The sequence below is a fragment of the Neophocaena asiaeorientalis genome, unplaced genomic scaffold (assembly GCF_003031525.2).
Source record: "Neophocaena asiaeorientalis asiaeorientalis breed wild unplaced genomic scaffold, Neophocaena_asiaeorientalis_V1.1 scaffold9, whole genome shotgun sequence".
Classification (NCBI taxonomy): domain Eukaryota; kingdom Metazoa; phylum Chordata; class Mammalia; order Artiodactyla; family Phocoenidae; genus Neophocaena; species Neophocaena asiaeorientalis.
Genome location: NW_020171825.1, coordinates 1620273 through 1648262, shown reverse-complemented (window position 1 = coordinate 1648262; position 27990 = coordinate 1620273). Strand labels below are relative to the sequence as shown.

The 27990-nt window shown below is 46.0% G+C and overlaps 1 protein-coding gene across 2 annotated transcripts in view; it reads left to right on the top strand.

Annotated features, from left to right (window-relative positions):
• Positions 1-27493, top strand: part of UBAC2 (UBA domain containing 2) — a 153902-nt gene extending 126409 nt beyond the window's left edge. For both annotated transcript variants that reach the window (XM_024739744.1, XM_024739738.1), the window contains 2 exons: positions 17137-17259; positions 26302-27493. In XM_024739744.1, the coding sequence (XP_024595512.1) occupies positions 17137-17259; positions 26302-26409 (231 nt within the window). In that variant the 3' untranslated portion in view covers positions 26410-27493. The remainder of the gene's footprint in view (positions 1-17136; positions 17260-26301) is intronic.
• Positions 27494-27990: the final 497 nt, after the last annotated feature.

The following is a 27990-nucleotide window of genomic DNA, read 5'->3' as shown; positions in this document are numbered from 1 at the left end:
CAGCACTCAGGCAGGCATTTCAGGCCTAGAGAACCGTGTGAGAAAAAGCGCAAGGGCTTGAGACAGCTATGGGAACACAAGTGATTGCATTTGCCTAAGTTCAGGGCTCCCCTAAGGAGGAAGCAGTGAAAGAGAGGCTGGGGAGAAAGCCGAGACCAGGACATCGGGGGTCTTGTGCTACACTGAGGAGTGTTTTTTCTTTCGTCCTGCTAGATGTAGTGAGTCAGCGAAGACTTTAGGCAGAAGAGTAAGTTAGATTTGTCTTTAATAAAGATTACTTTGGGGACTCCCCTGGTGGCACCCAGGTTCCATCCCTGGTCAGGGAACTAGATCCCACATGCGTGCCACAACTAAGAGTTTGCATGCCACAACTAAGGAGCCCGCCTGGCGCAACTAAGAGCCAACGTGACCAAATAAATAAATAAGACTCCTTTGGCCATGACATGAATACCCTTGAGAAAGCTGATACTGGAGGAAGAAGACCAGTCAGGAGATGGTGAGGATTCTCTGAGTTCTGGTGGTGAGGTAGCGTGTCCCCACTGCACGAGCCTACATGACCACAGTCAAGCTCTGCGAGCCTCTGTGCGCTCACACCTCCAGAACAGTCACTGAAATGCCCTGTAATGATGAGCATCTGAACAGCAGGGTTGCTGCAGCTTCTTAGCATGGATTCCCCTTTTTGCTGGTCATGATGCCATCACGATAGGAAAGCAGAATATAAATGAAAAGGGGAAGAAATTTGCAGTTAAGGAATCAACACTGGGTTGACGGGGAGATCTGTGCACAGTCTATCTAATAGGGTTGTCATGAGGATAAAATAATTTATGCAAAATTACTTGATATACCAGAAAGATCTGTCAAATATTAGTTATTCTGATTGCATTGGGGATCTGTTTTTGGGCTCTCAGGAAGTTTGAGAGAGAGTCCTGATTTAGGAGCTAACTGGATAGTTACTACTCTTTAAAACTTGTAACCTCTAGAACAAGGGTCAGTAAGCTATGGCCCATGGGCCAAACCCGATGCTAAGAATGGTTTTTACATTTTTAGTGGCTCTGTAAGCACCTACACAATATCTTTGATTTTGCCTATTGGTCTTCAAAACCTAAAACATTCACTACCTGCCCTTTTACAGAAGAACTTTGCCCACCCCCTGCTCTAGAAGATTACGCAGCCAGCAGCCTTCCAAAGCAGCTCTGTTTCCCGGGAAGTCTGTATTCTCTGAGATGTGATCATCTGTTACTTGTGTGACCCCTATTCTCTCTGTTGGCTGGTGGTGATAATGCCATCACATACCACAACATAAACTTGGTGATAAGACTTTCTAAGGTATTTCTGTGAAATCTCCATTTACTCTAGAAGTAGAATTACGGTGAAGCCCGCTAAGAACGCATCATGCTTGGTATAAGCCAAGTGGGAATTTTGTCAACAAAGCAGTGAAGTCGTTTGGTGCTCATTTTTTTCATTACCTCTTCACTTCCTCCGGCTGCCCATGTTTCCTGATTGATTATCACCTCTGTTAACAGTAACGAGCAGCTTATTTGACCTGCAAGGAGAGAAGATGTTGATGCCTACAGCAGCTCACCATTATTCACACATGCATTTCGGTTATTTTCTCAGTATTTGGTTGAATGGTTAGCTAAGTTTCTAAGCGAGGGTGAGGTGTATTCTCTCACCTTCACTTAGAAACATTTTGTGGCTGTGAAAATTTTCTCTTTATCTACCCCAGCAATCGTTGTTAGGTAACATCTAGCATATACATTATTATGAGTCACATCCCCCTTGCAAATCATGTGAGTTCCTTTTATTAATCAAGGATTTTTAATTTAGTAAAATATTTTTAGTGTATTGAAAGTGCTCTCAGGTTCTCATTTTTTTAAAAGTTTTTTAATAACTTTATTGAGATCGAATTCACATACCATATAGTTCACCTCCTTAAAGAGTACAGCTCAGGGAATTCCCTGGTGGTCCAGTGGTTAGGACTCCACGCTGTCACTGCCAGGGCCTAGGTTCGATCCCTGGTCGGGGAACTAAGATCCTGCAAGCTGCATGGTGTGGCCAAAAAAGAGAGTACAATCCAGTGGATTTTAGTGTACTCACAGAGTTATCCCACCGTCACCACGCTGAATTTTAGAACACTGGTATTACCTCAAAAAGAGACTCTTCGCATTAGCAGGCACTGCCCAGTCCTACCACCCACCTCACCCTGAGCGACCACGCATCTATCTTCTGGCTCTAGATTGGCCTGTTCTGGACATTGAATCTAATCATATACTTTTGGGTCCTTGGTGATGGGTGTCTTTCACATGGCCTCGTGTTTTTGAGGTTTGTCCATGTGGCAGCATGTCTGATTGTCCTTCCTCCTGGCGGGTGCCATCCCACGGAGCCAGTGTCCGTCAGCGCCCCTCCATCTGGTCTCTGAGGAAGCTGCTTACTCACCTCTTAGTTTCCATGAGCATCCTTTCCACAAGATTTATTTAGTGTTCAGCCAGGCTCTGGGGAGCAGACAAGACAGCACAATCTTTCCTCTCCCTGAGCTGAGAGTAGGAAGAGGCAGTGACAGCAAAATGTCACGAGTCCTCTTCTAGGAGAAGCCCCTTGCCCAGCCATGGAGGGTCAAGAAAGTGTGTCTGGAGTGGAGCCCTGAAAACTGTATACCTAAACCTGTGTGTGTGTGTGTGTGTGTGTAGCAAAGGAGTCCACCTTGAATCCAGAGGGAGCACGTGTGTGTGTGTGTGTGTGTGTGTGTGTATGTGTGTGTGTGTGTGTGTGTGTAGCAAAGGAGTCCACCTTGAATCCAAAGGGAGCACCTTCTCAGCCAAGATGAACCCAAGCAGCCTTGAAGACAGCACACGGGCATGTGGCATGCTTCTCAGCACTTTTCCTTTTTAGCTTTGCTCTTTCACGTTTTGGTGCAATTTGATTTAAAAACCATCCTTTTCAAGTTGCTGTGCTGCCTTGTCAACAAAGCAATCTAATCAGTTAGAGTTAGTTCTTTTATGACTTTTTTCTTTTGTGAGTATGAAGTGTATAGTATCAGGTGCGGAGTAAGTTACTAGTGCTTGGTTGATAAAAATCTGCAAATTAAATGAAAATTAGGTGCAAGAACTCTATTTTCAAGTGAAATTAAAGCTAAGCTGTTTATCTCAATCTGTACCTCCTTGCAGAAACTACTGTTACGTATTTGGTGCTCTTGTAGTTGGTCATAACTGACCTTTTTGACAAAATTCAGAACAGAAAGATAGGATCAATATAAATTCTAATCCCTTTCCAAGGCTGACTCATTAAGTGACCTCGAGAAAATCATTTCTATTTTCCATTCTGCCTTGGTGTTCATGAGAAAGGAGAGTGTGGTACAATCTCATGGTACTTAAGGAAACAAACGATGATGACATACCTGGTATTTTGGAGAGGTAGAAGTCATCAGCAATCCTAATTCTTTTCATAATTTTTTATTTTCTCACTTATTAATCCCTTTTTAAAACCATGAATGAATTTAGAGATGTACCTTGAAGCAGACATAATGTCAAACAGGGGAATATTAGAAAAATTGTCCCTATAATCATTTTGTAAATTTTTCCTCCTCAAAAAAAGTCATCCCTGTGGGTTTTACAACCAGAATACGGGGCTTCCCTGGTGGCGCAGTGGTTGAGAGTCCGCCTGCCGATGCAGGGGACACGGGTTCGTGCCCCGGTCCGGGAAGATCCCACATGCCGCAGAGCGGCTGGGCCCGGGAGCCATGGCCGTAGGGCCTGCGCATCCGGAGCCTATGCTCCGCAACAGGAGAGGCCACAACAGTGAGGGGCCCGCGTACCGCAAAAACCAGAATACGATTCCAGCGCAGGACAGACCCCTGGACCACCTGTGAGTGTCTCAGCAAGAACCCTTCTGATCATCTCAAGAAGTCTTGAATTTCATGGAACCCACCCCAGCTTCAGACCCTGCAGTCTTTCACTGTGGGTGACAGATGTGGCTTTGTGAAGAAAGGAGTACAGGAATTTCCAGACTCATGAGTCATGATCTCCTGTCCGAGATTAGAGCACAGATTAGCGATACCAAGATTTTTTTAAAAATCATACTTTTTTAAGTGATGGTGGTGTATGCACCCTGGTTGCGCCTGGATTCCCAGGGTGGGGTGAGGGGTGCAGGTGAAGGTTTCATTGATAGTTCGGAACGTGGGCTTTGGGCTGTGAGAGACCACTGTGAGAATTGCACTTCATTTCCACAAATCCACATTCCTCATTCGTAAACCGTCCATCGCTGCCGTCTAGTAGGGGTGGTTGCTCAAGGATCCTTGATCATTAGAGATGCTCGTTAGAGCTCCTTGATCAGTGCAGGTAACACTCAGAAGCAGTACTGGAGGTTATAAAATGGAGGGTGTCTAGACCGGTGTCTGTCTGGGCATCCCTCCTGCAACAGCTCTGGCAGGAGGCCACTGGGCTTCTGCTGCAACAGTGAAGGTCTCTTTTTGAGAGAGAACTGCTTGACTTTCAAGACATTCTGTAATATACTGATTAGGAAGAAGCAACTAATAATTATTAGTTTAAGGACCATCTAGTCCAGTTTTCTGTTTTACAGATGAGGAAACCTAGACTCAGTGTTACATTCTCTTAGATTGGCAACTTGACCTAGTTCTGTAGAAGTTCAGCGGACAGGGAGACCAGTAAGGATTTGGATTGTCAAGAAAGAAGCCAGTTAGAGGCACAAAACAAGAACTGGGCTCTGTACAAACCTGTAGGGTGGCAGATGGTCGTAGGGGACAGGGGAGGGCATTTTAGGTAACAGACACGATTGGAGCAAATGTGGTCTGAATAAGTGAGGGACACAGTCAGTGGAAGGAATATGCAGGGAAGAGGTAAGAAGTAGTTAGGGTGAGGCTGGTTTTGGAGGACATTCAAAACAGGACAGAATAATCTAGATGTGATGCAGTAAGATTTTTCAGTTGAGACAGTGGTGTTGTGAAAGGCCTTGGTGGGGTAACTCATGCACAACTCACCCGCCACAGTGTGCAGGTTGGATGGAGACAATACAGGCACACCTTGGAGACAGTGCAGGTTTGGTTCCAGACCACTGCATTAAAGCAAGTATTGCGATGAAGTGAGTCCCACGAATTTTTTGGTCTCCCAGTGCATGTAAAAGTTATGTTTACACTACACTGTAGTCTGTTAAGTGTGCGGTAGCGTTGTATCTTTAAAAATGTGTATACTTTAATCAAAAAATACATTACTGCTAAAAAATGCTAACCATCCTCTGAGCCTTCAAGGAGTCATAATCTTTATGCTGGTGGAGGGTCTCGCCTCGACGCTGACGGCCGCCGACTGATCAGGGCGGTGGGTGCTGAAGGTTGAGGTGGCTGTGCAGTTTCTTAAAATAAGCCCCCAGTGTGCTGTCACCCCCAAACAATTACAGCAGTAACGTCAGAGATCACGGATCGCAGATCACCCTAACAAATGCAATAGAAATAAAGAAGCTTGAAGTATTGCGAGAATTACCAGAATGTGACACAGACACACAAAGTGAGCAAATGCTGTTAGAAAAATGTCACCAATAGACCTGCTCAGTGCAACGTTGCCAGAAACCTTCCATTTGTAACAAATGCAGTATCTGGGAAGCACCGTAAACCAAGGCCTGTATTAGTGGCAGTGAGGTCATCTAAGAGGCTGTTGGCTTAATCTCAGAGGGGGACGACAAAGACTTAAACAGACCCCCTTGAAGGGAAAAATCAGTGGTACTTGAGAACTGGCCGGATTTGATTTATCGGGGAGAGAGTTGAGTCCAAAAGGGTCCCCGGGCTTTCAGGCAATGCTGTCCACCCTGGCCCAGTGTTGGTTGAAGGACGAGTAAGGGAGTGAGAGGTGATCGCTGAAGGGTGAAAATGAGTGACAACTCTGAGGGAGGAGATGTAAAAAGAGAGGGGAAATCCTGTGTAATCCCCAGTCTCATTTTTAATAACAAGTTTCACCTCTTCTTCTCTCCAAACATTTACTGGTAACAAGTGCCAGAACTAATTTTAATTTTGACTTTTATTTGGTAATTGCTGCGTAGAGCTAAGGTTAAGGAGCAGAAGAAATGACCAGAAAATTGGCCGACAAAGAAGGGAGGAAACAAAAGATGTAACGCAGACGTCGGTCTTCCCTGTGCCAGAAGGTGCTCTTTCCTTCATATTTTCAAGGAAGCTGTATCTTATCCTGTGCAGTTCTTACTAACTTGTGTTCAGTGTTCACAAGCACGTAAATGAAATTAAGAGAGTAAAAAAGCCTTAAAGCAAGAGAGAGGTGTCATCTTCCTACAGCAGATGTCCCCAACCTGGGGAGCTCACTGCCCCTCCCCACCACTTCCTCCTCACAAGAGACTGAGCGTTCCCATTCTCTCCCCAAATCAAAACCAAACCTCCCCCCAAAAGGTGGGGACACCTTTGATCCTGACTGTTCATGGAGGAGAAGGTCCCCTTCAGAGGAGAGTCAGGCAGCCTTCGGGAAACATGGCAGACATGAGCACTGTCTGGCTCAGCATGTTCCCAACACCACCCTCCTTCCTCGCCCCCCAGAGGCAGGGAGCCCGTTGCCAGGGAGAGTCTGAAGCCTGCTGCTCTTCCTCCAGAGTCTCCTTTCCTCTGCCTGTTGTAAAAACCATCCCCACGTCTTGGGGGAAGTAGGATCAGCTGTGGTGGGAGGCCCCAGCCTCTCAAGAGACAAGTCATCACTCAACACAGAGGACGCAGGAGGCACGTCTGGTGGCGCGCACGGTTGGAGCGTTCCTTGCAGGGAGCAGCAGCGGCCGAGCCTTCGAGTTGCGTGTTGGGCTGTGGCACAGATTCCTGATAGTAGACTCTCTGGATGCCTCCTCACCGCCTCCTCGGTTCAATCCCTAGACCAGCACCTGTGGCCACAGCCCTCTGAACCCAGCGGTGGGGCGGACAGACAGTGCCGTGGTCCCCAGAGCCCTGGCGACCAGAGCGAGGAGGAGCCATGGCAGAGAGCTGCAGCGTCTCCTGTTTCCTCACCTCGCTGCGCAGAAACTGCTTTGTGTTTTGCTGCGTAGGATAATACAATACAAAGTGTCTGAGCCCCCCAAGCTGGCCGATAAACCACAAAGAAAAAGTGGAACTGAGAGCTGTAAAACTAGCCTGGGATTGTGTTCAAGTCACCATCTAGTTTCCCTCTAGCTGATTATTTTCTCCCAACACCGACTAAGACGGCTCGCTGCCCGGCAGCCCAGAAGGATACTCTAATGACTGTTTCCGTGGCGTCTGTGCAAACGTGAGGACGTGGCACTTCACATGACGTGGCCAGCTTCCCTCTCCTGCGTGCTTCTACTGTTCGTATTCCTGCGGCGTGACCCTCGAATTGCTTTGCACATATGTGATAGGATTTGTTCTCGGCCTTGTGATTGTCCCTCCATCTTTCATGCGTGTGATGAATGCATGGCTAGTTTGCGTGAGTGGTGGTGGTAATGGGGTTTGTTTTGTTTTTCTTTCTTTTCCTTTGTTTTCGGGTTTTGCCGTGAAGCTATCAGCTGCTGACAGCAGCCTCTGGCAGTGTTTCTCTCCTCTATGTTGGTAGTGCTTATTGTTAGTTCTAAGTCTAACAGGATACCTCTCCCATAGCCCTTGGTCACACGCTGCATCTTCAGTGCCTCTTGTTTACTTTCTAATGTGCCTTTGTTTTGTCAACTCAGCTAAGCTCTTCCAGGGCAGTAGGAAATTAGTCATTTCTCTGTGTGTCACAGCGCTCTTTACCTGGCCCCAGTACAGTGCACTGCAAGGAAAAGATAAAGGAATGAAGCCAAGCATATCCATAGTTACACTGCGAGCTGTAGCCGCCAAGGGGCACTCAGCAGCAGTCCAGTGTGTTACAGATGCCCCCTTCTGCGAGGAGTCCCCGTCTGCAGTCTCCCAGCAGTGGTCCTTTGAAACTGCTGGTTCCTGTGTTAGAGGGAGAAGGTGCCTCGTGCCCTTAAAGACCGTATCAGCCATGCGGTGTGCTCTGCTCTCTGAGCCTCCTTGCGTCATCCCCTCCCACCCTGTCCATCCTGACACTAGGGCCTGTGTTACAACGAGCTGTGAGGTCTTTGCTGAAGAAAATCCCATAGAACTTATCTCAGCAATATGCTTTGCTGTGTATTTGTCCACGATTTAGTCATTCAGCAGATACTTCTTATGTACTCGAATATGCCAGGTGGCAGGCAAGGCTGGGCCTACAGAGAGAAGATGAATAATCTCAGCCTTCATGGGGCTCATCACCTGCTGTGAGATTCCTACCAGGGAGCATGTCACTGAAGTGTAATGTACCAAGTGCTGTCCTTGCAAAGGTACAGTGAGATGTGAGGGTACATGAGAGGAGCAGCTCACCCCGGACTCAGGGGAGTAGAGAAGCCTTCTGGGCAGGAGTCGAGAATGTGAATCCGGAATGGTGAGGAAAACCATTGGAACGGTAAACAGGAGGCTGGCGAGCCCTGGTGAGAAACCTGAATTGCATCCTAAAGCCAGTAGGGACTTGAGTAGTATCAAAAAAGAATACCTACGCTTATCTGAAAAGGCTCTTAATATACTCCGATTTTTTTTCTAACTATATATCTATACGTGGCTAGATTTTTTTATATACCTCAGAAGCCAAAGTAGCGTGTAACAGAATTGACTGCAGAAGCAGATAGGAGAATCCAACTATATTTCGTTACGTCACACAAAAGAAGTTTACAAAAATAGAAAATAATGACATTCTTCTCATTAATTATTTTTCTGTTTTGGAAAACGTTTTTTTATAAAAGTATGTTACCAAGTAGTGATTTTTGCTATTGCTATTAATGAAGGAAAAAAGTATTTTAAGATTAATGAAAAGACAACGGGGAACCATTGAAGAGTTTTTAAGTAGATTCTTCATGACATTTTTTTTCTTAAATTCCATATATATGTGTTAGCATACGGTATTTGTCTTTCTCTTTCTGACTTACGTCACTCTGTATGACAGACTCTAGGTCCATCCACCTCATTACAAATAGCTCAATTTCGTTTCATTTTATGGCTGAGTAATATTCCATTGTGTATATGTGCCACATCTTCTTTATCCATTCATCCGATGATGGATACTTAGGTTGTCACGATGAGCTTTGTATCTCAGGATAATCACTCTGAAGCCATGCCTGCCCTTGATGGCGATCTAAAATAGGACAGTGAGAGTCAGGATGGAGAGAAATGGATAGACTCCAAAGGTATTTAGGAGTTACAATTACCAGAGCCTGGTGAGCTGGCTTGTGCTGTGGAAGGACATTGATGTCATTCCCCAAGACTGGGGACAGAGGAAGAGGTACAGGGTTGGCGATGAGTGTTGTTTGGGATGCGCTCCATTTGACATGTCTCTGGAACACCTAAGGGGAAGCATCAGGAGAGTTGGTCGTGTGGCTCTGAGGGGCAGCACCTGGAGGGGAAAGCGGGTAGGAGTCTCCACCACACGCAGGGAGACTTAAACCCTGGGGACAGACGTGGAGAGAGAAGAGGAATAATCCTAACAGAACCTTAAGGGACACCAGCGTATAAAGGACATGAACCGGAAAAGGTGTCTCTGAGGGGCGCTCAGGGTGTGACCAGACGGCTTGAAAGACCAAGAAAGTGTGATTCCACAGAAGCCAGAGAGAGGTGTCGGGAGGGGCACGGTAGGGCCCAGTGCAGCCAGGGGTCATGGCGGGCGGACAGTGGAGGAGGCACCACTGATCAAGCAGAGGGTGTTACGAGTAACCTGGAGGAAAAAGAAAAAGCAATTTAATGGTTAGGATACCAGACTGGGAGCTTCGAGAAGGCACAGACATTGTCTTAGTTCTCTTTTTAGCTTCATGGCTTCGGGTACTACCAGGTACTTGAGTAGACACACAATAATTCCATTGATTTTCACCTTAACTGATGCACCTGAAACAATCTGGTCTCCTCTGCGTCTCAACTCCATGATAGCCCGTCCCCAGTGTAAATTGTTCACATTAAATGTACAAGTATTTCCTTAAGGTCTGTGGCAGAACTTCCCGAACACTGTGTCACGGTCACAGATGGCCTGATGAGGTGTTGATCCCCTCAGCCTTTGGGGCAGCTGGGAAGGGCCTGAAGCTGCCAGGCTGATTGCATGCAGCTTTCTCTGTCCTGTGTGTCACACAAATATATCTTTCTGTGTGTGCCATGATGTGGAAAATACTGGACAGCCATGGTCTATAGCAGGGTTAGTAGTTCCTGTATAGGTGCCACCTCACCTCCTCCGTGCCCAAGGCAGGTATCACTAAGCAGTCATGTCACTGTTTCCTGATGAACCCATACCCTCCCCCAGAATCTTCCCGACATGGTCCGCAGGCAGCCACAGACAGTGCCGTGGAGGTGGCCCCGCCTGCTTTACAGTTCAAAACGTAGCACTCTGATAAAGGGTTTCAGATCACCAAAGATGGAGAATAAAGGATGCATTTTTTTTTCCCAGTGACTGACCTTTTAAAAATAAGATGAGGATGCTTTTGGAAAGAATTTTAATTGTCCTAAACCATCACATTCATTGTGCCTGCTCTGTCATCATTCTTTGCTGGGGATTCAGCTCAGGCTGCACTGAGCTGAGAGCTGTGCCGGCCACCTGGGGAGTTTCATGCAAATCTTACCCCCAGTGCAGCTCTCCAGGGTGCTATAGGCTAGCTGGGAAGACAAGAAATACCACTGTAAGATACAATGCAAATATTGGATAGTAATAATAGCTAATGTGTATGTAATAAGGTTTTAGAAGTTTTCAAGCTCTGTTTTAAATGCTTTACATATATTAACTCATTTATTTCTCATATCCTTATGAGGTGAACGTAGTTATTATTCCCATAATACAGATGAGAAAACTGAGGTTCAGAGAAGTTTAAAAAAAAACAAAAACTGAAGCCTAAGTTCACATAATAAGTGGCAGAGCTGGGATTTGAACCCAGGTATTTTGGCATTGGAGACTGCTCTCGGTCACTCAGCATCCTCTATTTTTCGTTCCTCTGTTATTTCTCCTTAGCGTTGCTTTGGCCCTTGAAGTAGGAATAAACCCATTCTCAGTCCCCTGTCTTTGAACAGGCTGAAAAAAATGCCTGGTTCTCCTCTCCATTATTGAAATCATCCTCATCCTCTAAAACTCCGCTAAGCCCCCATCCTCTTTGTAGTTCTACCCCCGAGCTTTGGCGGTGCCCTTTAACTGATGCCTCGTGGCTTCCTTCCTGGTTACAGACCATCTTGCCTGCTTCTGGCTTTTCCCTTTCTGGATGTCATGCCTTCCCCGAGGAGATCAGGAGCTCCATGGGAGCAAGGACCAGAACGTGCACCTTGCTCCTCTCTCCCGTGGGAGCTGCAAGTGCCCCCAGAGGACCCTGGGGGGCTCTTCTGACCAGGCTTCTTGGTATAGACACTGCCTGACCTGATCGTCCCTTCAGAAACCCGCAAAGGCCTTTAGAGGTGGAGTTCTACTCCATGTGACTTCCACTTGATGAACCGTTAACAAATGTTTACTGCTCTCAGTTGGAAAATTAGTTGTTTATTAATTTTCACAAGAAATTTTACTTCATTTGAAAATCTCCTTGCAACTAATAACATAAAATGGCTGTTCAAAATGCAAGCTGTTTCCTTCTTCCTCTTTTGAATATGTGGTTATTGCTTTTGAAGAAGACAAAGTGGAGGAAGCGTTTCCTGTTTGCAGAGGCTCAGGCTGAACCTACAGAAAGAGCAGATTAGTGTCAAAACATCCCAGAACCTAGAGCTCCTGTGACTTTCTGCCTTTTAAGCACTTTTTTACTATCACAGCTTGAGGTTTAGTTTTGTTTTGTTTTGCCTACTCTTTCACTCTCCCTTTGAAGAATAAAATGTTACAGAATCAGCCAAAGTTTCATTCCTCTTCCCAGCATTCCATAGCAGTTGTGTCGTGTCTGATGCTTTTGTATGGTATCCACTGCCGGTGCGTGTTTGTATCTTCACCACCTGTGAGCATATATCAAGGCTTCTCAGCCTGGACACTGTGGGCATTTTGGTCCAGGCCATCCTTTGTCGCGGGTTCTGTCCTGTGCCTTATAGGATGTTTAGCAGCATCCCTGGCCTCTACTCACTGAATAACAACAGCACCACCATCATGTCCCCAACCTCCCACCCCCAACCCAAGACAACCAAAAATGCCTCCAGACATTGCCAAATATCCCCTGGGAAGCAGAATCACCACTAATTGCTGTATGTATATGTAAACTGTGTGTATATGTAAACTATCCGTAAAATAGTTTAAATAGTATAGTATTCTAAATATATTTTAATTTATGTAAATGGTATTGTATATCCATATTCTTATACAACTTTCTTTGTTCATTGTATTTTTGAGATTCATCCATTAGATCTAGTTCATTTATTCTAGCTGCACACATATAATAGAACCACTTAATAATTTATTTCCCTCTTTAGGGACAGTTGAATTTTTTACATTTGCTTACTTAATATTATAATCAGTGCTTCACAGAGTATCCTCATAAATGCCCCATTAGGCACTCATAGCTCCCTGTAGATGAAATTCCTAGATCAGAACATCCTCAGTTTTACTAGATCTTGACACATTGTCCTCTAAAACGTTTGGGCCCATTTAAACTCTCATCAACAATATATGGAGTTCCTGTTTCCTTCATATCATCCGTATCCTTGGCGTTGTTAGACATTTTATTTTTGCCAGTCTTACAGGTATGAAATTACTTATTGCTGTTTTAATTTGCATTTCCTAATGCTAGTGGGGTTGAACATCTTTTACTGTTTATTGACTCAGGGTTTCCTCTTCTGTAAATTGTTTATTCATATACATTTATTCATATACGTCCGCTTTTCTCTTGTATTATTTATTTTTTCTCATTGATTCTTTACATATTCTGGATACTGTTTTGTCAGTTATATGTTACAAACATTTTCTCTTAATCTGTACTTTGCCTTCTAGCTTTATTTTTTTTAATCATACAAAAGTTCTCGTTTGTAGTAATTGTTAGCAATCCTTTTTTATGATTGATCCTTTATATTTTTGTTTTAGAAATCCTTTCCTGTCCCAGCAACATAAAGAATGCCTCTTATTTCTTCTAAAATTTTTAACAGTTTAGCTTTCCAGATTTAAATCTTTAATCTATGGGGTTTATTTTATTTTATTTTATTTTTATATTTAGTCATCTTGGCTGGTTTAATCACATTGTTGTTGTTGTTTATTTTTTGGCTGCACGATGCAGCGTGTGGGATCTTAGTTCCCCGACCAGGGATCGAACCCGCACCCCCTGCATTGGAAGAATGGAGTCGTAGCCACTGGACTGCTGGGGAAGTCCCTGTGGGGTTTATTATAAAATAAATTTGTTTTTGTATACGATATGAAGTAAAGGTCAAATTTTATCTCTTTTTTTAAATTAATTTATTTATTTGGCCATGCCACACAGCATGTGGGATCCTAGTTCCCCAATCAGGGATCGAACCCATGCCCCCTGCATTGGAAGTACAGAGTCCCAACCACTGGACCACCAGGGAGGTCCTCTCTTTTTCCATCTCTATAACCATTTGTCCTAGTACTGTTCATTAAGTGGTGTGTCTTTTTCCTGCTGACTTACAATGTTTCCTCCATCATATATCAAGTGCCCATGTTTACTTTTGATTTGTTGACTGTCTCTCCTGTTTCTCTGACCTGTTTACCTATCATGTGCTAATACCGTCCTACTTTCATTCTTGTAGTCTAACAGTAAGTCCTAATAACTAGTAGAAAAAAAAACCCTCCCTTATACTTCTTGAAAATATTCAGGTCTAGTCTTGACCCTTGAGGTTGTCTCGTTCAACCAAAGCACACACACACACGCGCGGTGGTCCTTGCTCCCATGGAGCAAGGTCCAAGGTCCAAGGTGCACGTTCTGGTCCTTGCTCCCATGGAGCTCCTGATCTCCTCGGGGAAGGCATGACATCCAGAAAGGGAAAAGCCAGAAGCAGGCAAGATGGTCTGTAACCAGGAAGGAAGCCACGAGGCATCAGTTAAAGGGCACCGCCAAAGCTCGGGGGTAGAACTACAAAGAGGATGGGGGCTTAGCGGAGTTTTAGAGGATGAGGATGATTTCAATAATGGAGAGGAGAACCAGGCATTTTTTTCAGCCTCAAAGGGATCTTAAGATCCCTTTAAGATCTCTTCTGGAACGGGGTGGGGGAAGGATGGATTGGGAGTTTGAGATTAGCAGATGCAAACTAATTTTATAAGATGGATAAACAACAAGGTCCTACTGTAGAGCACAGGGAACTATATTCAATATCCTGTAATAAACCATAATGGAAAAGAATATGAAAAAGAATATATATATGTGTAACTGAATCACTTTACTGTACAGCAGAAATTAACACAACATTGTAAATCAACCACACTTCAATAAGATAATTTTTTTTTAATTTAACTCATTTAAAAGAAATAAAAAGAGATCTCTTCTGGAGGTCCCAGATGCCCTTTTTGCTTGCATACCAATAGCAGAACTGAGTCCTCGTGGGGGAAGCTGAGAAATGTACTAACTGTGCGTCACTCCCCCCCAAAAAAGTCCTGTTTTTAAAGGAAAGGGAATGTGGATATTGAAAGTCAACCAGCAGTCTCTGCTACAGCCTGGAATTGGCAGAGTGTGGAAAGATGACAGTATTGAGTCTTCCAGGCAGGAATGTGCTGTCTTTCCACTTATTTAGGTCTTCTGCTATCCTTCAATCAAGTTTACCATTTTTCATAGAGATCTTGCAAATTTTTTGTTAGATTTAATTCCTAAGTACCTAATGATTTTTATTTCTCTTTGTAAATAGGAATTTTTTACACTTATATTTTCTCAGTGATCACAGGCAAGGAATGTTACTGTTTTTTTTTTATTTTGTACTCATTGGTTCTCATTTTCTAGGTAGACAATCATCATGTGTGATGACAGTTTCTCCCTTTCCATCCTTCTGCATTTTCTTTCACAAGTGGTTGGTTTCATCCTCATTATGCCATGACTCATGTTGAATGCAAGTGGTGATAATAGGCATTCTTGTCTCTTCATCAAGTTTTATTAAATTATTTTTATATCTGTTGAATGTGAGCATTTGGTTTTCCTCCTTTAATCTGTTAATGTGTGAATTACATTACTATATTTTCTAAGATTCCTGAGATAAATCCTAATATAGTACATCATAATGGATAAGATGATCTTTTCTGAACATTGTTGGATTGAGTTTGCTAATCTTTTATTTAGGATTATTGCATCTGTCCATAAATGAAAAATAGATTGATTTATAATTCTTCTTTCTCATAATAGCCTTCTCTGACTTTTGGAAACAGCGTTATATGGCCTCAAAAAGTTAGGTGGGGAGCTCTTCTTCTTTTCTGTTCTCTAGAACAACTTGTGTAAGATGGCAGGCCCTCAAAATTTTCATAGACTTCACCTGTAGATTTTTGGTAGGTAGATTTTTAAGTATTATTTCAATTACATTAATGGCTAAACGTCTAATCAGGTTTTCTATTTCTTTTTGTAACTTTCTATTGAAGTATAACGTGCAGAAAAGTTAGCATTATATAAAGGTAATCATACAAATGTACTTTTTGGTGTTTATTTTATTTAACATTTTATTTGAGAGATTTAGCCATATTGTTGCATATAATTGTAGTTTGTTCGTTTGAACTGCTATATAATACTACATCATGTGAATATACTATAATGTATCCATTCTACTTAATGGGCATTTGGGTAGTTTCCAGTCTTTGAGGTTTACAAGCAACACTGCTGAGAACGTTCTGGTCCCTGCCCTTGGTGAGCATGTGTTTGCATTCATGTTGTCCAGGAATGGAATTTGCTGAGGCATCCACGTATGTGCAGCTTTAGTCGATGTTCCTGAACAATTTTTAAAACTGATTACCAGGGCTTCCCTGGTGGCGCAGTGGTTGGGAGTCCACCTGCCGATGCAGGGGACAGGGGTTCATGCCCCGGTCCAGGAGGATCCCACGTGCCGCGGAGCGGTTGGGTCCGTGAGCCATGGCCGCTGAGCCTGCGTGTCCGGAGCCTGTGCTCCGCAACGGGAGAGGCCCAAACAGTGGGGGGCCCGCCTACCGAAAAAAAAAAAAAAAAAAAACCCAAGTAGCTCTGGATTAACAGGATGTGCTCCCCCTCGCACCATATCATCTCTTCTTTACTGCCCTGGTTTTCCAGAGCTTGTTTCTGGCACCTTGGGGCCTCCATCTTCCCTTTATGTTCAGCTATGCATATGAAATATTTTTAAATTTTATCTAGCATGTTTAGGTATTATAATTTTCCTGTATTATAATAGGAAAAATTTTAGGTTTTCTTAGTCTCTAAATCTTCCAGGACTTAGAAGACATCCAGAAACCGATTTAAGTTGATACATTTAAAAGGTGGCATATAGGTAAAAAACGTCAAGTTTTTAAAAGCATCGTGCAGTGCTTTTAAAAAGCGGTGCATGCGGTGGAGGAGGCTGCCTGTCTAGCCACATAGTGGCTTTTTTTCATTGATGACATAGAAAAGGCAAGAAATGACATCGCCACCAATGTGAAGTTATCCATAAAGCCACACAGAGGACAGGTGTGAACCTCTTGTCCCTGTGTGTAAGGTTTACCTTCACATTCCCGAGCCTGTCCCCCAACCTGGGTTTTATCGCCACCTGCAGTCTCTCTCCGTGGACCTTGCTCAGAATTTACTCAAATTTTAAAAAAGAACAAGAACAGGGAGAAGAGGAGCTGGAGGAGAAAGGGGGAGAAGCAACATCTTAAAGAGCTGCTGAAGGAAGCTCCAGGTTTCTGGTTGCCTGCCCTGAATTAGCCTCCACTCGCGTCTTCCCGAGTCCAGCGGAGTTGGGACAGTGTCGGTGGGGACACCACGGGGCTGAGGTTAGGAGTGACTGCATGTGTCTTCCACTGCCTTCTGGAGTCAAATTGCACAAATCCCTTTGGCAGTACCTGCTACCTTCTTTTCTCTCTGTGCACCTACTGCAGGCTGCCGATTTTAGCCTGTTGATTCAGCTTGCACACAGCAGGTCCATCGGACATTTTATTTCCAGTCTGCAGCTGTGACTGCATTGCAAGAGAAAGCTCTTTAGTGCGTTACCATGTTTCTGCTCCTCCCCTGTCTGATCGCTGTGCATTGATCTCTTTTTAGGGAGGAATGATCAACTGGAACCGTCTTTTCCCTCCTCTACGTCAGCGACGAAACGTAAACTATCAGGATGGTCGGCAGTCTGAGCAACAAGCGTCCCCTCCTCTAGAGGTTTCGGAGGAGCAGGTAATCAGTAACACCTGGTACTTACCCTAAACCCATGCTTCACACTCCAGGCAGTTTTGGTGAACGAGACTTGAAAGAAATCAAGCATATAAGTACAAAGATTTTGGTATCAGGTAAACCACCTGGTATCAGGTAAACCATTGATAGATACTTGGGCCCTTTATTGGCTACTGTGGTTCTTATGAGTTTGAGGAAGGCATAATTTGAAAAAAAAATGCATTGTGATCGCTTATTCTTAAATCTGTGATATTTCATGTTTACTGAAGTTGGTTCACTACGCAGGCTGGGAGAGAAGGAGGCAGAAGGACAGGGAGCTTCTCTGTTTGTATGGTTTTCACTTAGGAACCAAGTTAATGTTTTACATACTGAAAAAGCAGATCAGCAATGGGGACAATCATAAAGCTAAAAAGAAACTGAAATAAATGTTCCAGCTGTATCTTAAGTGAATAATATAATCAAAAGGGAGAGGGAAAATTAATTTCGGTAACTTTTGAACATAATATGCCCTCTTAGAAAAAAGAAAAGAACTGCAAACCTCAAACTCTTCATGGGTTTATCTTTCATGGTGGTATGAGTACAGCAATTCTGAAATTATATTGTATGTATTGTAGATTAGAGGAAACAAGGAAATAGGATATCTAAAGGGACAGGATGTATGCAGCTTAATCTCAGGTGGCTCAGGAAAAATAAATGGGAGTGTGTGTGTGTGTGTGTGTGTGTGTGTGTGTGTGTGTGTGTGTAGACAGAAAGCAACTGTGGCAAAGTAATCATTGGTGAATGTGGATGAAGAGTAATTGGGTTCTTTGTGCTCTTCTTGAAATTCTAGAAATTTGTAATTATTTCACACTGGAAAGTTTCTGAAAACCTAAGCTAGTAGGTTGAGAGCACTTCAGTAACAACCCTTTTAAATTTCATACTGCAAATGTTGCTTTCGTCTCATTAAAGCAAATCAAGGTCAGTGTTTCATAGCGAGTCACCCCACGCACTTTCCCCATCCCCTGTTCCCAGAGCCAACAAAAGCCAGTCCGACCCAAGGCACTTGGTCTCTGTGGCAAAGCTGTATGTATCCTGACTTTTTCTGGAACTCAGGAGGGGCTTCTGGGCAGGGCCCCCACTGGCACCTCTGGGTTAGGCCACCACAAGTGAGAGAAACCAATGGAATATGCCTGACGAGCTGACCCAACCCCTCACCCTTAACTTCTCAGCTCAGACGCATCCTTTGAGCAGCTCGTTAGGGTTGAGAGATGGATTAAGGGGCCTATAGTTCTCTTCCACCTCCATTAGTGAATTTCCAAAAAACTGTTAGCCCCACGATTAGAAAAATAAAGCCGAGTAACTCAGCATTTGTAAGGCATTTATAATAACAGATTAAAAAATAAACTAATACTCTCAAATTCAGGTGAAAAGAAAGTTCTGTTATATTACTGTTTCCTTGAGAACCCAGGTCACATCCCTCACAACAGAGCAGCCGTTGATGATAGAAAGTATTTAAAGGTGAAATAGTTCTTAGTTTTGACACTTGAGGGAAAAAAACTGTCAAAAAATGATAACAAGGTGAATGTGTGTAACTGAAGTCTTTAGGGTTTTTTTTTTTTTTAATGAATCATTCTCCTTGATCCTCCCAGAATGACGAGAGCGAGGTTAACACGATGTTGGTATCAGTTCTAGATATCATTTACTTCTTCTTGGCTCTGTTATGAAAAGATGTAAATACGTGAGAGGTTGTTTTTAACATGCTTCCTTATTCATTGCCTTTTCTAAATCTTGTCTTTTCTATTTCTTGATTATCCCGAAATGGCCTTACAGACTGCCCTGCATTAAGACACGGAGGTCCCCCTCAACATTATCTCCGTAGACCCTCAGTAGTTTTTGTGGCAGGTGCTCAAGAGACTGTAAAAGAGAAGAAGGATGTTGTTCTTAGCTCAAGACATTTACAGTAACGTTTACAAGTGTATAGTTACGTATAATCTCTTGGTTAGTTGGAGTCTAGACACTGTCTAAAATATTATTTGGGGCTTCCCTGGTGGCACAGTGGTTGGGAATCCGCCTGCCAATGCAGGGGACGCGGGTTCGGGCCCTGGTCCGGGAGGATCCCACGTACCATAGAGCAGCTGGGTCCGTTCGCCACAACTGCTGAGGCTGCGCTCTGGAGCCCATACTCCACGGCAGGAGGGGCCCCCCCAGGGAGAGGCCCCACGCACCACGACAAGGGGTGACCCCCGCTCATGGCAACTGGAGAAAGCCCACGCGCGGCGACGAGGACCCAATGCGGGCAAAAATACTTAAATAAATAAAATTTTTTTTTTTTTTAAATTATTTGTTAGTAACATTAAGATAGTTTGAATTAACAAAACCTTTTTATGCTTAATTTTTCAATTAGATGTGCTGTACTTTATTTAAACATCAGTCATGTGATTTAAATGCATTTAAGAAACTTAGTAATTTTCTAAACCAAGGAAAAGAGAAATGATTATTTGAGTTTTTTCTGATGTGAGCAAATACTTCAGGAATTTTAGTGAGAGTTATTAAAGATAGGAAATGTAGTCCATCTATTTTGAAAACAAAGAATATTATAAGAAAGAACGTGCATCCCCCATTAAGTCTAGTAAGACTCTAACATACGGCCATAGAAATGTTTGCCACCTTTTCTACTATCGCTATTAAGTTTCTGGATTTTTAGTTCTTCACGATCCACTCCTACTGTTTTTCAACAAGCACCTTTGCCAGTTCATCACCCCTTGCAGATGCCACCCCAAACCCTACTAGTATCTTAAAAATAAGTGTATGCAGTACTGCGTTTCTGTCTCTTTTTATCTTTTTCTTCTTAACCAAGGATTTTCATATTACACCCATACGCAAAATTAACAAATAATGAAATTTTGTCATATTGGCCTCATTTTTTTTGTTTTAAATCAAAAGGGAAAAAAGCTTCCCAAGTTTGTCTCTCTTGAGCCCTCCCCAAGCTTAGAAGGTGTCCCTTCGGTTTATGCTTAATGGGACGCACAGGTGAAATTGGACAAGGAAGTTAAACAGGACTAACTGAGCCAATGCTGGCATTTAACGAAAGGAGGACAAACATGGACTTCACAAATGTTGACTTCCTCACTTCCAGTCACGTCTTTCCTTCCTTTGTAGTCAGCCAGCAGTTATCAGCTGTCCGCTCTGCCCAGTCTAACTACTGGGCTAGGTTCTTGAACAACAGAGGTAGGTAAGGCAAGCGATTCCTGCCTGCACGTGGTGCAGAGCCCAGTGTGGAGCCAGGCTCAGGGGCAGTTCTTGCCAACTGTAATCAAATCTTCCGATGCTGCTGAAGGATTGCCAGTGTGGGAGGGCGGGGGGCAGTGCTCTTTGTAAAGATGTGGCCTGGTGAAAAGCCTCAGATCTGGGGAAGCACAGGTGGGTGAGGTTGGAGCGGAGAGTGACTGCTGGGTCAGGGGCCTCATGTGGGGAAGAAGTAGGGAGGCTTCCCAGTGATCCTCAGCAGGACATGGACCTCTGCTTCCGTGCTGTAGGCATTAAGGAACAATACAGGATTTTAAACAGGGAATCCCAGTGTTGGATTTCCCTGGAGGATGGACTCGATGTGAAAGAAGGGGCATGTTATGCTCATAACCACGTATGTAACGTCTTCCATCCCTGCCCAGGGGACATGTTGCAGTGCAGGTGCTTTGGAGACTCTTGACCACTCGAGATATGGTACCGCTTCGTACGTTTATAATACGTGAGACCCGTCGTGTGGATTCCATTCATGTCCTCTGAAATATCCGTCGGCCCAAGAGAGATGGCACACAGACCCTCACAGTCATAGCGGATAAGTAGTGAAATGTATTCAGTATGAGAGAATCTGAATCTCGGTGAGTCTCTCTCCTCATCTCTGGAGTCCTCACCGCTGCCTCTGAGAAACCTGTCTAAACTCCAAAATGCTCACCTTATGAAAACTTAGTGCTTCTGCTCTGAGTATCTGGACCACAGTAAGTTGGGTGTTGGTATAGAGACGCCCATGTCATCTGGTTCCCTGGCGGACGGTGAGCTCCATGAGGGCCAGTATCGTCTCTGCCGCGTTTCCCTCCTGACACACAGCAGGTGCCCCAGTGGCGGTTAGAGCAGGGCTGAACGTGAAGGTGCGGTTGGAGGGCTTCTTTTTCAAAAGAACAATTTTTTTCATTTAAATGTGTTAGAGGGTGGTCCTTCGTCAGACCTTTCCACCTCTAATCTCTAGTGCTAGTGTTAGAACATGTTATCCATTAGAATGAAATATTGAGTGGCAGTCAAATAAACCAACTTTCGGGGGTGCCTAATTCTGCTGAGTACTGAAAGATGCAAGCAAACGAGCCCCCCCAGCCTGTAGCCAGGGCCTTCTCAGGACTAAACCCTGAAGCAAGCAGGAGAGTAAAAAGATGAGGGGCCGCTGAGCCACCTGCGGCCGGGCGGGAGCGTAAGATAAGCAGGTCCAGTCCACTCAGCCAACCGTGGGATCACAGGGGTTCAGCAGTTCCAAGGAGGAGAGAGGGGGTCAGCTGATAGGGAATGAGGGTGGCATTGACCCACAGGGGTCTGGCATTGAGCTTGCCCTGACTGGTGACAAATGACAGCTATAATAAGGGCAGAGAAGGGCAAGCCTACCTCCCAGGGCCTCTCTGGGGTCACTCCTCCCGGCAGGGTGCACACATGGCCTGGGAAGCGGCCAGCCACCACGGGCAGCCCACAGGGGACTGGTCGGGACTACCTTTCAGGTGGGCGTTGTTTTCTGCAAGAGTCAGAATTTGGGAAGTAAGAACCCCAAAAAACGATTTGTTTCTGACACCCTTAGCTAAAGGGAAGTTAAAGAAAACCACAGTCTTCTTTGAACAAAACAAGCAAAGGAGTGTTTCAAACTGAGAGGAATTGCTATAAATCTCATTGGAATGAATGTCCTACTTCACTTGTGTCAAAGAGTAATAGAGTGTTAAAGTGGGGTTTTATTCATTTTCTTGAGTAAGAATTACCTTGAGGTAGTAGGGGCACAAGTTCCAACCACAGAGGACCACGACGGTGATTCTCGGTGTCCACCACGGGGGCTGCAGCTCTCTGCTGCGGCCCTTACCGTCCTGGCCGTGCGCTGCTGAGCCCCCGAGGAAGGGCAGCAGTGGGAGGGAGGCACAGCCCCCTGCCTGGCTGCGGTCGCCCCAGCCAGCGCTGTCCACTGCAGGATGACGGGGCAGCAAGGAAACACCGTCGGAACCCCTCTCTCTGTCCTTCTTCTGGTTTTCTGATTGTTATCCTCACACCCACGCCCGAGCGTGCCATTTCATTTTTTGTAGATGTTTACAGTTTTGGACACTAAAGGAAACTTACAGATGTCCTTTCTTCCTGTGCTTGTTCAGTTTTTAAATATTGTTAACACTGTGTCTACTTCGTGAGCTTTCTCATCTGGTCAAAGTACCAGGTCATCCAGCAGTGAAAATCCTCTCATCACACTCGTCTTCTCACCCCTGAAGAAATGCAAAAGGTTCCAAAGCCAGCTTTAGGCAAAGGGCTGTGATGGCCACTCAGCCACCGCCTGCACAGAACAGCAAACATCCTTTTCAGCGGAGACCTGTGAAGAACCCAGCTCAGCTGTCAAAGCCAGTGATGGCACGTGTGGTTGTGTTTCTGAAGAGAGAATGAAGCCCGAGGAAGCCTTGTGTGCAGAGAACGCGTTTCTCCTCACACCAGACATCAGCCCCTCGGGCACGGCCTGGCCAGCGCTTTTCCCTCGGAGCCGCAGTGCCACGGCTGCTCTGCTCTGTGTGTGCAGCAACCTGCGCTCAGCATCTCCTGGATTTCGGACCAGACTCGGGAGTCGGTGGAGAGAGAACTCCAGTACAGTTGGAAGCTGTGGCCGGCAGCCCCGCCCGGTACCAGCGCCGGGGCGAGGCTCACACGGCATCAGCTCCAGGTTATGAATCGTGAATTGCCATACAGGTGGATTTGTTCCTCTCGGCTGGGTGCAAAGGAGCAGCCAGGCATTAGCTATGCTTGAAGTACTAGAGGTGACAGAGGTGACAGCGAGTGTAGCATTTGCCACACTGTTCACCGTCACTGAGAGCGGACACATCGTTGGCCCGTGGCATCATGTCCGTGGGTGACAGAGACAAGGCAGGCAGAGCTGCCCACCCCCTCACTGGCCACGTTCACTCCACTAAAGATAGTGGTCCTTAACCGGAAGTGACTGGAATAAACATCGTAAAAGGTCATTTCCGTCCAGGAGTGTATGAAATAGCCTGGCCACAGTACCCAGACCAGTGAGGTGGTCTCTCCCTGTTGACGCACATCCAGTGGGTCCCCGAGTGCCACTCAGTGTGAAATGACCCCAAGGAAAGGCAAGAGTGTGGATTCTGATTATTGAACGGCAAAACTCATGTGTCACGTGTGGCAGGAGCCTGAAATAGATTATCGAGGAGATACTTGTGAGAGGTAAAGAGCCTTGTGGTCTGAAGGCACCAAACTGATCCTGTTGACACAGGATGCCACCAAGACACGTGCACTTCTTGCCGCGTTGGGAGAGATGGTAGTGACATTGCAACAGATAATAATATGAAGGTTGAAACTGGTTAAAATTCAAGAAACCTGTTGATGAGCCGCTTGGATAGAAAGGGGAGGGCTGGTGAGTGCTGGGCCCTGCCTTTGCCCTTGAATGCTTGGCATTTTAACTTGAGTGACTTGAGTTGTAGAGCTTAGCAAGTGTGCTTATCAGATGTGGGGATGATAGAGTTTGAGGGAACTAGCACAGGAAACAACAGAATTTAAGCTGACAGTAGTTTTGGTTGGCTAGAAAACGATCAGAGGAAGTTCGACAGAGATGCTCCCAATCCCTGGAAGAACAGATAAAAATTTACTCGGAGGCCCAGCTTGAGCACATTTCACTCAGGGTTTATAGCAGGCCTGCTAACTCACCACCCCAGGATGCTGTAGCTACACACTCGGGACATGTGTACACGCACACATGTGCATGCACACTCACTGTGCCAAGGGCTGGGATGGCACCGTCTAGCCGCCCTCCGCCCTGGGCAGACCACGCCAGCAGGACCATATTCTGCAGCAGCACAAATGGACGAGCGCTGGAAGGGGAGGGGCAGGCTGGAAAGTGCTGAATTCTGAGACACAGAGATGAACGAAGACAGCCAGGGCCCTTACAGTACGGTGGTAAGAAGCTGTCGGCCCTAAGTCACAGCTGGGAGGAGCACAGGACAGCGGTCAGTGGGACCACGAGACCCCTACTCTGGGTTTCTCCTCGGCTGGGAAACGTGGGAAAGGGACACATGCCGCGAGATCAGTGGATAAAGACGAGTTAACCAGGCCAAGGGCAAAGGGGAGAGCCTCCCAGCAGAGGACACACCGGCAGCAAAGGTGGGAGACACGGAGCCACGCAGCCTGGGACGGACCAGGAGCTGCGTGCCTGCAGAGGTGGGGAGGCCACTCGAGCGCCTCGTGCAGAGAAGGGAATGGGGCTGTTTCCTGTGGCTTCAAAAGACAAATTAGGGCCTTTGAAGTCCCACGGGCGGTATAACTAGTTAGACTCAGATTCGGCTCCCTTGAGGAAGAGCTTTGCATCCCAGCCAGTGCGTGAAGAAGTGTTCCCGAGACTCCCGAAAGGGCCACTTTTTCCCAGAGCAGGAGATGGAAGCAGGAATCCCTGCCGTTCTGCCCACGCCAGCAGTCAGTTGGTCCATTACCCCCCGGAAGTTGAGCTGGAAGTCGGCGGTCTCCTCCCCCAGGCCAGGCCCTTAGGAGGCGTGTGTGGAGGTGGAGAACTGGAATGAGGTTCCTTAGAGGGAGGACCCTCGCTGTGTGGTTTTTTTTAATACTAGTCTCAACGATCCACTGATGAGGGATCAGGGCGTCAGTTTCAAAAAACACCCTAGAACCCCAGCTTCTGAAAAGTGGGCCGAGTCTCCTCCCAGACGGTTAGCCTCTCCCTAAGGCCCCCTGAGGGACGAGGAGTCTGGGGTCTCAGTCACCCCTGCGGCCACCCGCTTGACCCGCCTGCCCTCGCCCTCCCGCGCACACCCCCCTCAGCTGGGGGGAAGGAGAGGCAGCGGGCTCTGACCACTGGGGAGCCTCAGGGCATCGCGTTCTACCGGAAGGTTAGAAGCGGTGATTAAGTCCCCAGCCCCTTGTCAACTCACACCTCCCGGAAATCTCAACATTTGTAAGAGTATCACTTTTCACTATATATTATTGCAAATGTAGTATATTTCAAAATAAGTAAAAACAAAAAACACCACCACCTGCGGCTAGTCCAGGGTCATAAATGTTTTTATAATACATTTTAAAGTGGGAAAACAGGTTACGAATAAACTGTAGTAACACTGCCTGTTCTGACCTTGGAGACTGCCTGTATGTAAAAGTACAGGAAACCTCTACATTCACAGACTGGGATTTGTGGTCTTAAAGATGGAGGCCTCGACCTCCCTGCCCTCGGTGGCTTTAGCTGCCTCCTCCACCCCGTTCTGCCCGGGCTTCGCCCCCTCTGCGCAGCTGCTGCCCGCAGGCCGGCGGGGACTCCGGGGACGCCGCACCTGCCGTGAGACGCCGGGGGTGGGGTTGGGGGCGGGCTCCCCAAGGCCGTGCTCTGCCTGAGCCAAGCCAGGAACGCAAAGGCGTGTGTACCCTGGGAGCCCGCCAGACTCAGGACGCCTGCGGCTCTTCCTCGGGAGTCAACTTCGACCCTGAAGGAATGTGGCTGGTGCAGACCTGCTTCCCAGGTCCCGCGCCACAGCTCGGCCGCCCTCTGTTCATCCTGGCAGGTCACTGACCCTCAGAAGCCCCCTTCCTCATCTCTAAAGTGAGGACTCAGTGAGGAAATGCACATTTATCGGCTGTATATAGTGAGCACCGTAAAAGGTGAGCCGGTTGTAATTTTATAAGCATCAGATTCCACACTGAAATGAAAACCGGTTGTGTTGTTATTGCTCTTTAATCTGTCCTACAGAACTCACACGAGGAACATTTTGGGGCTGGTGGGTCAGTGGCAGTGTCATCAGCCTCATCAGGCTTTTCTGGTTTTGTTTCTGTTTTCAGGTTGCCCGGCTCATGGAGATGGGATTTTCCAGAGGTGACGCTTTGGAAGCCCTGAGAGCTTCAAATAATGACCTTAACGTGGCCACCAACTTCCTGCTGCAGCACTGACGGTCCCAGCGGACAGCACAGGGGCCGGCGGGCTGCTGACCACAGCACTGCCGTCCCGCTACCGGCTCAGCCCCAGGACCCGGCACTCTCTGGCGAGATGTCCTCGCTGTCCTCCTGAGCAAAGGGTGGTCCCCGCTGCTCCCTCCCTTAATTCCAAGATCATTACCATTAAGTATCCATGATAAGTTTGCCATGAAGGGAGCATGTATTTTCTATCTTTATTTTTTTATGGAGTATTTTCCTTGGTTTGGAGAATTCATCTCCCATTCCTAATGTGTTTAAAATGCATTAAAATTACAGATTTCTGCAGGCAGTTGAACAGCACTCCAGATGGGAAATTACTGCTCTTGTCATATTCTTTTTACTATAATGCATCTTCCTACATTATATCTGATCATACGCGCCGGAAAGGGGACTGGTACTCAGAAAGGACCTGTCACATTTTCTTTATGGACTTTTTTCATTGCTTTTTTTTTTCCCCCCTCAAATTTGCTTTCAAACCCGGGTGGCAGTTCAGGGTCCCCACTCCCTAGGGATGAGCAGTTCATATCTGCCACACGCAGAGTTGGCCAGACCCGGCCAATGAAGGAGAGACAGGGAACTGAACCCTCTTCCACCTGTTCCAGCCCGCTCCAGTCTAGGGGATTTTTCCCAACTACTCCCTGCTTCCATTAAAAAATAATAATCAGGTACCGATTTGAGGTTCTGCAATACTCCATGAAACTTAACTGGAGTTAATTTTGCTTAGAATATCCACAATTAGCCACTCAGGCTAGGAGTAAAAATGGGACAAAGAGAAGAGTGGGCTCACTGGAGCAGTAGGGGGCGTCCTAGCTGCAGGGCCAGCCCCTCTGGAGGCAGGTTCCACCTGGCCCTGGGGTGATCAGATGTCAGCCTGAGGCAGGGTAGACTGACCCCACCGTGGGGAGGAGGGGGTGGCCAGAGCAGATGAGCCTGAAAAGATCTAAAGCAAGATTTAAGGAAACTTGCAACTATTGTGTTCTGCAAAGCCAGCAGAAGTGTTGCAAACTGATGCAAATTTAGACATGCGTGGTACTTACAATAAAGTTTTTAATGTGTTTTACTTTTTGGTGTTTGTTTATTAGACTTACCTAAATAAAACTTTGTTCTAGTCTGTACTATTCTTTACAATCCAAACAAAAAATTTTTTTTTGTTTTTTATCAGACTGCGCGTCTTTCTTCTGAAGATTTGGGTGCTTTCTTTGAAGTGAGAGGAGTCCTTTGATTCCTTTAAGTAGGACTGGCCCTGTGAGGCCCCATTCTGAAGCTTGTTGGGGCCGTCAGGCTGCTCAGAATGGGGGCTGAGGTGAGTTTCTGGGAGCCTAGCTGGTCCCAAGCACAGGCCCTGACTTGATCCGAGTGTCCCCATCTCAGGTGTAAGGACAGTTGACAGTGATGGGACGTCCTTGACCACGGTCACTGGCAAGGCATGACTAGAGGGCCAAAGAGTACGGATTTGTGTATGACCTCTGCAGCAAATCTAAACCCACCCTCTGGGCTTCCAGTGCAAAAAAGAGTGACCGTATCCAAAAATACACCATCTCCTGAGTTCCTTCTCAC